Source organism: Miscanthus floridulus, chromosome 6 (genome assembly GCF_019320115.1).
Source record: "Miscanthus floridulus cultivar M001 chromosome 6, ASM1932011v1, whole genome shotgun sequence".
NCBI lineage: Eukaryota > Viridiplantae > Streptophyta > Magnoliopsida > Poales > Poaceae > Miscanthus > Miscanthus floridulus.
Genome location: NC_089585.1, coordinates 23,410,455 through 23,423,436, shown reverse-complemented (window position 1 = coordinate 23,423,436; position 12,982 = coordinate 23,410,455). Strand labels below are relative to the sequence as shown.

The following is a 12,982-nucleotide window of genomic DNA, read 5'->3' as shown; positions in this document are numbered from 1 at the left end:
TGGGATTAAGGTGCTGCAACTCCACCTGGTAGTACTCCAACAGCCCCCAAAGGAACTTATGAGTAGGTACGGTGAATCCCCGCTCATGGAAGAGAGCAAAGGACATGACATACCCTTTGGGCGGTGATGGCTTGTCCTCATCACTAGGCAGCCGCCACTCCTCGATGGCGGACAACGGGCGAAGGAGGCCATGGCGAACGAGGCCCTCCAGGCATTGAGGGGTAATGTTGGATCTACACCATGGCTCTATTGAAATGATGGGAAAGGGGGTGGATGCGAGCTCAACGGCGGCTACGATGCAAATGCGAGCTCAACGGCGATAGCAATATGGGTGCGGAAGGCTTAGGCGATTGGCGGCGGAGGTTGTAGATACGAAGGCGAGGAGGCCAAGTATGAAACCCTAGGGGTGAACCTCGTGGTTTTATAGGGGCGATGGATGCGAGAAGAGCAACCGTGCACCTCGATCTCTGAACCTACCAAGACACACCGCCGCGTCACATCACGGGATACGTGCCCGTGATCCCTATCCTTTCCCACCAAAATCGCGCTGGACGGTTCGCCTTACCAAGCGGATCGGACTCTTTTCCCACAGAGGGGATACGGGTCAAAAAGCTTCTTCTCTGGCCCACATGGGCCCAGGGGTCCAAGGGCCAGCCCAACAGTCTCGATGGCCGGCCCAATGAGGGATGGGCCCACGAGCGACTAGGATTTAGGTACACGAGCATCGATGGGGCCTTGATCCGTAGTCGAGCCCTAGCCAGGCTGACCCTAGACGAAATCCCCATGAATGAGATACCATTGTTCCCTTAAAGCTATCTAGTTGATAAAAACCAAATCTCATAGCCCTCCCCGTGAAGGGCCCAAAATTACCCTCGGGTGATTCTGTGCTCTAGCAAGATGAAACACCCCCCGGGCGATTGTGTCCGAATCACCTAGGGGCTCGGGGGCTATTATCGAGGACCTCATACCAGGGTACCCAATGAGGTGGAACTAATAACCATCGAACATTGACACTTCCGGTCAGCCAAGAACGCTACTGCGCTTCTTGCCCGAATGATGGAAGATTGGTTCTGCCTCGCCTGACCACCGAGGGCTAGACTCCGCCTCGCCCGATCACCGTGGGCTAGACTCCGCCTTGCCTGACATCCAAAGGGTAGGCTCTGCCTCGCCCGACATCCGAGGGTGGGCTCTGCCTCGCTCAACGGCTAAGGGCTAGACTCTGCCTCGCCCGACCCCCGAGGGCTAGACTCCGCCTCGTCCGACCCCCAAGGGCTAGGCTCTGCCTCATCCAATGGCTAATGGCAGGCTCCGCCTCGCCTAATGGCTAAGGGCTAGACTCTGCCTTGCCTGACGCCTGAGGACGACCGAGGGCTAGCTCCACCTCGCCCGACGACTGCACCCTGATCCTTTATAAAGACGAGCACGGGGTACAACAGGACATTCAAGTCAACTGCAGTATCAAGGGCCATGCCCTGTACGCCTGTGGGAAGGCATCACCAGGATACGATGGGACAGGCGCTTTAAGCCCTTTCCGACCTAACAGTGCCCGAACAGTGTTGTAGGCGCTGACTTTTGTCCCACAGTATTGTGGGCGCCACCATCAGTCCTCGAACGTGGATACTAACACAAGCATGCGACAACCACTATGATCCAAGGTAGAATTCACATGACCTATAGTGACAGACGTAGGGTCACTTCCCCGCCTACTCCCCGAAGGGTCGTAGCTTGGCCCTCTGACATGCCGCACCATCCGCCGGTGAAGGATGGGAAGCATCCACTTGCTGACAGAAGCCAGGGCATGGCCCTATAAGGATCAGTGAACACGCCATCTCTGACACAGTCTGCCATGTTAGCAGGACAAGCACACGGGAAAAGGAAGAACCGGCTCCCCCGAAGGACCTTCTCTACCTTTGTTTTTTCTCTTTCTCCCATCTGTAACCCCTGCTTCCCCTTGGTCTATAAAAGGGAGGGAAGGGCACCCCACTAAAGAGACAGACTTTTTGAGAGATCAGTTCGACACACAACACATCACTCATACAGCCAAGCAACGATCGAGCTCTTAGCGTCCTTTCAACCATCCCATCAGAGACACCTATCCCTCTCTCAACCATTTGTACCCACTACTATGAACCTTTTTCGGTACTAATAACATGAGCAGCAGCAGACTGGACGTAGAGACATTCAGCCCAAACCAGTATAAACCTTTTGTCCTTTAGTGCATCATCTGGGCCTAACGCGCAACAATTATAAATTTACTAGCCGGTGTTTGTTCGAAACACCGACATCACTCCTCTGCAACAAACATGAATTGAAACTTTTTCCTTGATGTTTGCAGATACTAGTGTTGAAAGTCTAGAGCAAATTCAACTAGATATCATTGGTGCATCATTAGCTATTCCTTCTCCTCAGATAGAACCAGCTTTGAGCTACTCTTTCAATTTTGAAGAGTATATAGATGAAGATGAAATCAGCTCAACAACCATCTCCTCCAAAGAAGCTTTGTTAGAGAAGACTAAAAATTGGCTAAAAGACATGTTGCCAAAGCTCAAAAAGGACATAGCCGATTTGGTGTAGGATGTAGATCCGGTGAGAAGAACTTTCCTAGTCATTAAGGGTAACTTGCCTTCAAATCTTGCTAAAGTTCTGACACCTTTGTCTAACATTGTGGATCAAGCTCCAAGAGTGAAAAAGGGCTCAGAGAAACCTAGCTGATTGTGAAGCTTTATTGGCCAAGAAGAACTCCAACAAACAAGAGGCCAAAGAGCTAGCACAGCTAATTGATGATTTGAAGAACTCCCCTTTCAAGATTAAACCAGAACTGAACCAACTCAGAGCTAAGCGCGCCAAACTCGAGAAAGAACTAGAGAATGTGAAGGATGCCATCGACCGTCATGAGTCCAACCTAGCTCAAATACCTAATGCCATCAAGCAAAATAAATACATGTTGACCAAAGTCAAAGAGGGTAAAGCCATCCATAGCAACCTCGAGAACATCCCTGGATCAGTTGAAAAAGACAGGCAACAAATTGCAGAAGTTGACGCCATCTGGCTAAGAGCTTTGAAGGCAATCTAGGATGTTTTGAACTTGTAATCTAAATGTCACTATTTGTAATATATATACTGTGTGAAACTAATGAGAACCAGCCTATCGATCTGTTTATCCCCTGATTCGGCTAAAAGAGCCAATTTGAAAATAGTCGATCCTAGACTTCTGACTTCAATCTAATTAAGTCTGAAAACACGACCTCCACTAAGAAAACTCTTTCAACTTCTATCCTCAGTTATCAATGCCGCATTCTCTTCGGCATTAGTGGGGTGGCGCTTCATCCTTCTATTAATTGCGGTTACCCTTTGCACGTCTTGAGATATCCGCCACTTCACTTCGTAGCTATAAATACCACCCGAGAGCCCTGGCCTCAAACACACATCTCGCAATTGCTTCTGTTTTTGCACTAGAGGCGATACCCTTTGGTATCGGCCATTAGAGCCGACAACTAACAAATCGACTATCAAGCATTAACCCAAACACTAAGATAATACTTCTTTAGATATTTTCCATTGACCACTCTATCAAATTCTTCACTCCCTTCTAGCGTTTCAAAATGTAAGCATTGCCAGGCGCACAACGACTAATCCGATAAGGACCTTTCCAATTAGGTGACCATTTGCCAAACTTGCTGTCCTTAGACCCAATCGACAATTTTACTTTCCAGACTAATTCTCCTTCACCAAACTGCTTGTTCTTGACCTTTTTGTTATAATGTCTTGCAACCCTTAACTTATTGGCTTCAATATTCTCAAGAGCACATAGCCGATGACAATTTAAGTCCTCTAAATCATCCATCATTAGATTCTTGTAGACTTCGGCTGTCAAATCATTCTGTAATGTAACACGTCTTGATCCAGTCTGAATTTCCCAAGGAAGAACTGCATTATGGCCATATACTAACTCATAAGGTGATGATTTAATCGATCCATGGCAAGCCTCATTGAGTGTTAAGTATCACTTTCCTTGGTTGCTCCTCAATTTTCTTCTTAATCAATTTAATCATAATTTGATTGGACGCCTCTGCCTAGCCATTAGCCTAAGCATAGTAAGGAGAAGAATTTAATAACTTAATTTCCATACTGACAACAAAATCTCTGAACTCTTCTAATATGAACATTGTCCCCTGATCAGTAGTGATAGTTTGAGGAATTCCAAAATGATACACAGTATGTTCCTTGACAAAATCAACCATATTCTTTGAGGTTACCGTCTTTAAAGGAATTGCCTCAACCCACTTGGTAAAGTAATCTGTTGCTACCAATATAAACTTATGTCCTTTACTTGAAGGTGGAAAAATCTGGTCCAATTAAATCAATTCTCCAACCTCGAAATGGCCATGGTTTAATTATTGGATTCATAGCCGAGCAGGCGATTTCTGAATATTACCAAAACATTGACAATCCTGACACCCCTTGTAATATTCAAAACAATGTTCTAGTATTGTTAGCCAGAAATATCTAGACCTACGAATAATTCATTTCATCTTATAAGCCGATTGATGAGCTCCACATATCCCTTCATGTACTTCACCCATCAACACTTTAGTTTCTTCTTGATTTAAGCATTTAAGCAATATCCCATCGACTGTCTTGTAATATAACTGATCATCTAACAAAACATACTTGGTCAATTTATATCTTAGTTTCCTGGTAACCTTCTGTTCCGTTACTTGAAAGCTAGAAGGCATCAAATGTAATAAACTTGATTTGGAGTATTAACGTGAAACCAGAAATCACGTTGACACTAGAAAAGAAGATAAATAAGAAAACAAAAAAAATTAAAAACATAAATATATATTCATCAGTTCCACAAACTCTAATATTAATGATGATAAATAGTGGATCTAACTTGCTTCTAAAATTTTCGCAAAAAAAACCTTGCTTCTAAATTATTCACCTTTGCTTTTATGAAAACAATATAAACTAATCCTCTAAATATATACATTTAAATTATCTATCACCCACTATGAAGGAAATCTAAATTAAACCTCTAAACTTAAATCTAAATCTCCACTTTTATTATTATATAAGTTATCTAGAGTAGTCGTCTAAATCCAATACTAAAATAAGCTAAATACCCCCTAGATCTACGTCAACTTGACCATTGTGCTATTATTATGGAATAAAAACCCATGAAGTACCTATATATATGAATCAATATTAATATATAAAAATACAATTCAAAGTAAGATACATGTTCTGTGCAATCATGCAGACCAATATACAAAAAAAAAGCATGAGTGATAAGTATATATATTTTCATAGTTTAGTAATGATAAGAAAATGTTTCTTGACTCTCTGGGAGAAAACATTGTTGTCTAGTGTGTCATCATTTTTAGATAATGAAAAGAACAATTGTAGCTTCAACATATTGTGTCTTGGAAAAAGCATCAGCTCAAGCTATTACAAAATACTATTAGCCTAGTTTTCCGAAATCCATGTATTAGAAACAATGTATACTATACTAGCTTCATCCCTGTGAAACTCATTTTATCCTATAAAATTTTGATCATCTCTCTCTCTCTCTCTCTTTATTTATATTGAAATTATATTGAGTTAGTAGTTTATTTTAATGCACACAAAACTCACACCGAGACTGAGAAATCACTAGATATGGAAGCTTCATTTAACTCGTGAAAGGAAACCAAACGAGCACTTTCATAGAGACTTCTCCATATATTTTCCTACCACCATGATTTAAATGTTAGAGAAACTCCAAGAGACCCTTTATATCCTTCCTTATTAATAGGAATGGATATTTGTAGTAAAAAATGTCCTCTAGCAGCTTCTTTAATTAGATCTCGAAAATATTATTATTCTCTATTTCGGATTTCTTGGTAGCCAAAGATGGTGAGTGGAATTTACTCTCTACAATGCATACAAGATAAAGAAAAGTTGTTAGATGTAGGAAAGATATAAAGAATATTTTATGTTCAAATGTAAAAAACCAAATGATGATTTAGAGAGCCAGTTTAAGACTTTGAGTATACTCTAGAGCATCTCTAAACTCTCTAAATCATTACATTTAGATTTCATGACAAGCCTCTAATCAGTATCAAGTTTTCAAAAGGTCATTTGAATAAAAAATGCTCTCTATATTTTCCACCCTCTGATAGTTTTTTTTATATCTCGTGCGTATTATAAAGAGCCAATCTCGCTCTTCATTTTTTGCTAACAATAAATTTAAAATAGTGGATGACAATATTTTTAAAGAATGAATCAAGCTTTTCTATGGTTATATGGAAAAATATACAAGATCTCTTGGAGTTGCTCGCAGTTGCATGCATGCAAGTAAAAAAAAAAACGGAAGCAATAAAGAGGCAGGAAGTTGCACCGGAAAGAGCACCACAGCTGGGAACAGGAGACGCTAGAGCCGAACAGCCGGATCCAGTCCATTTCTGTGATTCTGCCTCCTCGGCTTCGTGTCTTTTCATCTTCAGTCTCACTATAAATCCCCCAACTATCGGCATGAGGTTCTTTCACAAGTATCAGTGTAGGTAAGCACCTTTCCAAATTCCAAACATATAGGAGTATATGTGTATATTTGAATTTGAATACGCATAATCTTCTTCGATAATGCTTGTTTCTTCCTACCTGATACTGATCGAGCAATCCTCGTCTGCTTCGTTCTAGGTGATAAAAGATGACTGGGAAAAAGAGCATGGCCTCCTCTGCTGCTGGCACGGCAAGTGCAAAGAAGCCGAGGACGACGAGGAAAGCGACCAAGGCCAAGGCCAAGGACGTGCCGGTGGGTGGTGGTGTTGGAGGATGAGGAAGAGGAACAGGCAGCTCTGATTCTATCCGTGGAGGAGAAGGACACGCTGGACTGCGACATCTGCTGCTTACCCTTCGAGTCTCAACTTTTCATGGCAAGTTCAAATTACCTTGCATGTACATCTGTTCTTATTCGTTATCATCACATACAATTTGTTTTCTTCTTTACCATGCATACCAGTGCAAGAACGGGCATTCTGGGTGTGCCAACTGTTGCCTCCGCACGAATGGCAAGTGCTGGACCTGCCCCGAGCCCATCGGCGACATCCGCTGCCGGCCGCTCGAGAAGCTCCTGGCGGCGGCGACCACCTCCGCAAGTTCAAGAAGAACGGCTGCTACAAGGCCGTCAGGCTCACGGAGAAGCTGAGGCACGAGGAGACGTTCCCGCGCGCGCCCTACGACTGCCCCGTCGACGGCTGCGCCTACAGCGGCCTGCTGGCTCTGCCACCACGTCGAGCAGGACCACGGCGGCCTCCGCGGCACGGCGGTGACCGTGCGCAGGGACGCGCCGTTCCGCGTGCTGCTGCAGCGCGACAGGGAGCGCGTGTTCCTGCTGCTCAACGGCCGCGACCTGCTGCAGGGGCGCTCGCTGTCCCTGCTCTGCCTTGGCCCGCGCCCCGAGGGCGGCGTGCAGCTGGATTACGAGATGGAGGTTGGCGGCGCCGCGCCGGGCGAGCTCTCGCTGTCGACGTCGGGCACCGTGCCGTGCGCCCGGCGGCTAGAGGGATTCCAGGCCAAGGGGTTTCTCTTCGTGCCGGATGCGTACTGGGGCTCCTCCGGCAACGTCTCCCTCAGAGGTCGTGTCTGACGTCGCCCCATGTTGGTGGACAATAATCAGTTGATTCCCTAGTGGTCAGTTGTTCGTCGAGTCGTTTTTATAGTAAGTACTCCTTATCATGGTCGTGTTCATGGGTTCCCTACCTACTTGCCATGGTCGTGTTCATGAGTTCCTTATCTACCGTCGCACCATACGTGCTGGTGCAAGTACTTTTGTCATGTGCATGTGCATCCAAACCCTAGGTGATTAGTGGTTTTGAGAGTCGCTACAATACATATTTCATGTGCAACATACCTCTGAAACATCTGAGATACTTGAAACATACACTTGCAACATGCGCTTTTAGCTTACCCTAGCAGACGGACGGGCAGGTGGAGCACTGCACAGTGGGATCCGGTGCAAGGTCGCGGTGGAAGAGGATGGAGGAGCCGTGACGCCACGGAGGAAGTGGGGCCCAGGACAGAGTTGGCCACGGAGCGCTCAGGACCCACCGTGTCGGCTCAGGAGGAAGGAGGCATGGTGGGATGAGGGTGGTGGAAGCGGAGAGTGCGGCATTGTGGAGCAGTGTAGAGAGGAGCGGGGACGAGACTCAGAGGAAGGCAGCCGAGAGCGCCGCCTCGGAGGTCGATGCGGGCATCGAGGCTGCGGCGATGAGGAGAACTGCGCAACGAGTGATTGTGTCCATTCTGTTTTTTAGATGGACCATGAGGGGGGAGTAGGCTGGGCTGGTCCACAGGTCTAGGGAGGCACGTCCGGACGAAATGCTCTCACCAAATCATTATCGTTATCCTATTCTCTGTATATCAGAGAGTGGAGTGTCACACGAATATTGAATTTCCTATTGTTGATTAAAGTTTGATCTTATTTCTCGTATGGAGAATGGTCATGCATATGAATCACCGGTATGTCTAGTATCGGTGGATATAGATCAGTATATGAAAATACATCCATTCCATACCGATCAGGTCTTGCAACACAGTACCGCCACATGCGTGAGACATCCAGACTGGCGATTTCTTTCCCCATGAGCTCTTTGACGACCTAGAGGGTAGTTCAAGTGGTATGCCATTGCTAGCCAGTCTAGGTCAATCTACATGTTGTTCAAGGCCCGAGCCTTCGAACACCAGGTTGTCACGCGAGCCAACTCAGATGCGAAATGAAGTGAAAGGAATACGTATGCGAAACAAAATGGACAATTTCATTGATCTTGTCCCTCCCTTTTTACACTCCCCCGACAGGGGTTATTTATACACGCCCGTAGGCTTTTCCCCGGACAAGAATGCCCTTCCAACTACAATCACATTCGGGGAATATTCCCCGACACCATGGGCTTGTCCGCCATTCGAAGTTGCCGCCCGCCTTGGGTGACACCGACCCTGAGGGCCCCAACCGGCCCTGCCTCATGTCGCCTTCCGACTGACCGTACGGGCCCCGGTGAATGGAGGCTACTGGCACCATGAAGGACGACTGGCTACTCCTCTAGCGAAACCTGCAAAAACAATTAAATGGATCACCAGGCGAATAGTCCTAGTCGATGCAATGCCACGGCCAAGCCTTTCCTTTCGCCAAGGCGAGAAGACTGATCCCCGCCTGACGGCGTCGCCTTCCCATTCGCCTAAGCGAAATGACCGGGCCGGCCGCGGATCGTGGGCGACATTGGTGAAAGGGTGCTGTTGAATCCGCCATCGTCCCGCTTTGGCTGAAAGACAGCCTAGCGGCATAAAGCCTTGCCCTTCTGCTTATATGTTTTGCCATTTCGCCCAAGCGAAATGCTAGGTGTGCCTTTACTCGCGAAAGTAGGGCGGCGTCCGGGACTCGACTGGGGTGCCCAAAGGACAGCCCTGCCCCCAACACTACAAATCCTAAAGCAGCCAACAACGGTAGATGATGGTACGGTATATACTTCATACTTTCATGGTGAATTGGTTCATGTTTGTTCAAAACTAGCGAGGCACCAGTTGGGACTTCGTGAATCTCGAGATCTGTCGGCTCGGTCATTCGGAGGTGCTCATCAGGGATAGGGTTTGCGTACGTGTATTCATAGGGGTGAGTGTGCGTACGTATTGTGGGCGTCTGCGTTGTACTGTGTATTTCTAAAAAAACTAACGGGCTTTAATTTGGAAATAACAAGCATGCACATGGAAAAACTGCTATATAAATTAGGATATAATATATACTACCTCCGTCAACAAAAAAATTACAATTTTAGTACAGTACCAAATACCAAATTAAAATATCTTGAGTTATAAATAGAAAATATCAATATTTATAATAAACATTAATAATTATATATATATATATATATACATTTGGCTAGACATTAAACGCCTTAACTAAGAATACATCTAAAATTACATTTCTTATAGATGGAGGTAGTACTCGATAAAAGATGGTGCTTTTTAAGGAGTGAATGGATATTAAATTTGACCACTAAATACATTAAAACTACTAATAAGTTATTTATAATAACAAATAGATGCTATTAGATAATCACGCAACATATTTTTATAGTAATTATAATTAAAAATATAAATGTTGATATCATTTTATATGAATAAGATTTAAAATTTAATTGGCTCCTCGAAAAGGACTCTTTAAACAAGAGAGTCCAAGGTATATAGTCCTTCCATCCAGAGAACAAAAAAATCAGACGTCGTACTTATCTCCAGCCAGATCGACCAATCCTGTCGCCTCGCGCAGGGCTGCGGCGGCCGCCGCGGCCGCCGCCGCCGCCGACAGGCCCAGGCGTAGGAAGGCGAAGCGCAATCGTAGATCTCCCTCCTACCTGTCGTTGCTAGACCGTGATCAGGAGGGCCGCAGCCGCAGCCCCAGCCGTAGGCGTGGGCGCCGCTACTTCGATGACCAAGTAGAGCGCCGCAGCATGAGCCGCAGCCCTAGCCCCATTCGTCGGCGACAGAGCCGCAGCCCTAGCCCCATACGTTGTCGACGTTCCGCGTCGCCAGATCGCCGCAGCCGCAGCCCCAGACGTGGACCCGCCGCGCCCAGGAGCTGCCGAAGCCGGAGCCGAACCCGCAGCGAAGAGTGCGAGGACAGGTTGTGCTGCCGCCGGTCGAGGTCGCCAGGCGACGACGGCGAGCGCTCTGTGTCGCCGCCACCCGAAGAAGACTTCTACTTGCGCATTGATCGCTCCGACGATCTGTTCAAGTGCGCCCATTGCTTCGAACTGCTCTCCTCTCCCGTCTACGAGGTGACCCGTTAATCCCTCTCCATCTGTTGCTTTTTCGATTGATGTTCGCATGCAATCTTCCCTGACCGACTCCGACCGTTTGCGACTCGATCCATCGCCGACTCGTTGATTTGCAGTGCGTCGACGGGCACGTCACCTGCGCTGTCTGCCACGGAAGCACCAACGAGGGGATGGCGAGGGCGACGACAGGTGCAGCAGGTCAGGTGCGGCTCGACGGATTACAGACGGAGCCGCGCCGTCGCCGGCTGGCTCAAATCCATCTTGTTCCCGTGCGGGAACCACGACTACGGCTGTCCGGCCTTCCTCCCGCGTCACAAGATGGAGGCCCACGAGCGATCGTGCCACTACGCGCCGGTCTTCTGCCCCGTCGACTGGCGCTGCGACTTCCCCGGCGGGCCGACGGACGCGCTCGAGCGCCACGTCACGGCGGTCCACGGCTGGACCGTCGTAGGCGTGCGCTACGGCGAGCCGGTCCGCGTCCGCGCCCGCCCGGGCCCGTCGCGCTCCCTCCTCCGCGCCCGGACCTCGTACGTGAAGTCGGCCGCGGGCGGCGCCGGGATGCAGCACCGCATCCAGATGCAATCCAAGGTGTGGGGAACCTCACTCAGGGACGGGGTGCTGTACACCAACCCTGTCAGCGTCAAGGTGCCTGGCAGCATGCTGCCGATGGAAGGCCCTGAGCAAGACTCCGTCGAGGTTCGCATCGTTAAGGTGTCGCCCGCCGGCGCCGGTGACAGTGTTAATAGTAACTAAACAGCTGGGGTCATCTCATGATTCCCTCCAGTAGTTAGTGGGCATTCCCAGTTTGAAACACGAACATTTTCTCCAAATAATGTGAGGATTTCATTAAATTCGTTTCCAATTAATCGATAGGTTTCCCCCACTAGGGCTTGCATTACTCACATACTCCATTACACGGAGGTGTAATAATTTGATATTTGATTCATTTGCTAGTACTATTATCTTTCGTGCTGCCATATATACTCCTACAAAAATTCTTATTTTATGTCTGCGCAACGAACGAGGGTGTCCTCAACGGAAACGTGCAAATCGGTGTGAACGGTTGTGCGAGCTATGAAGGTGTTTTTGGACTATTGTGCTAATTACTCTGGACTCGCTAGCTAGTTCATCTCTCTAAATTCTGCTAGACTAGCTATTTGAAAACTGTGTTGCCTCGTCCTTCCTGTTAGCTAGGCAGGGGTAGCGTGCTCAGACGAGGCGGCAGACGTGACGCCGTCGACGGGCTTGCACATAGTTGATTGATGGTTCAGTCCATTTACAAGAAGCCACCAGTGGTGTCCTATTCGAAGCTACGCAATTAGGTTTTGTTTGGAACATGATGAGATCGTTTCTCCTCTCTCTTGGGCATTATTGAGATGTTATCGTGTAAATCTTTGTTGCAACTTTGAAGCAAGGTATGGGCACATTCGTTAAAGACCGCTGAGTCAGATCTACAAACTCCCACATCGTAGTAAGGACGGGCCTCGCCTCGCGACTCGCTCTAGCGAGAGCCACCGTCGCCTCCACCATCGTTGGTCCCCTCCTTTTAGTGGGGATCCATCGTTTTAATATGTTTTGCCGAGCCGCCGCCACCGCCGCCTCCGCCTCCAACATCATTGATCCCCTCCCTTTAGTGGGGATCCATCGTTTTAATAAGTTTTGCTAGTAGATCCAGTTATTTAGGGTTATGGTCTCTCCATGCCAAGTTTTTTGTGCTGGGGATTTATCTCCTCCTCCCTAGCGACAGTGAGGGGCAAGATGGATTGGTTTTCTTCGTGGCGGCTCTATTGAAGATGAGAGTGACAACTACAGCATCAGCAACTTCCTCGGCATGACGACATGGAGACTTGTTTTTCCGAACGGCGACATCAAGGCAGAGATGATGTCGCCGCCATAGAATAATTTTCTCCAGTTTCTTCTCCATTTTGTTGTGGTTAGATCTGACCACAGTGAAAGGACAAATAAGTCTTTTTTATTCTTCGGTAGCAGAAAGAAAAAGAAGGAAGATACAAGAAAGAAGAAGCTTCTCAACTTCATCTGTAGGAATGTTGGCCATCATTCGTTGGACATCTGTTATCAGGCCTTTTGCCAAGTGTTTGCCTGTGCGGGATCATCCATACGAATCGTCATACAGGTTTGAATTTGAGATTTGGAGCTATACAAAGCGTGAGTAC

General features: G+C 47.3%; 1 protein-coding gene and 1 pseudogene across 1 annotated transcript; both read left to right on the top strand.

Annotated features, from left to right (window-relative positions):
• Positions 1-6,691: 6,691 nt before the first annotated feature.
• On the top strand, positions 6,692-7,630 carry LOC136460354 (E3 ubiquitin-protein ligase SINA-like 10; annotated as a pseudogene).
• A 2,681-nt stretch (positions 7,631-10,311) lies between these two features.
• On the top strand, positions 10,312-11,759 carry LOC136457853 (uncharacterized). Its single transcript, XM_066457858.1, has 2 exons — positions 10,312-10,808; positions 10,925-11,759. The coding sequence occupies exon 2, from the start codon at positions 11,127-11,129 to the stop codon at positions 11,559-11,561; it is 435 nt and encodes a 144-aa protein (XP_066313955.1). The 5' UTR covers positions 10,312-10,808; positions 10,925-11,126; the 3' UTR covers positions 11,562-11,759.
• The last annotated feature ends 1,223 nt before the right edge of the window (positions 11,760-12,982 follow it).

What these genes read in the sequence shown, in the direction of transcription:
- LOC136457853 (XM_066457858.1), top strand. Translation starts at nt 11,127, where the DNA reads ATGGAGGCCCACGAGCGATCGTGCCACTACGCGCCGGTCTTCTGCCCC.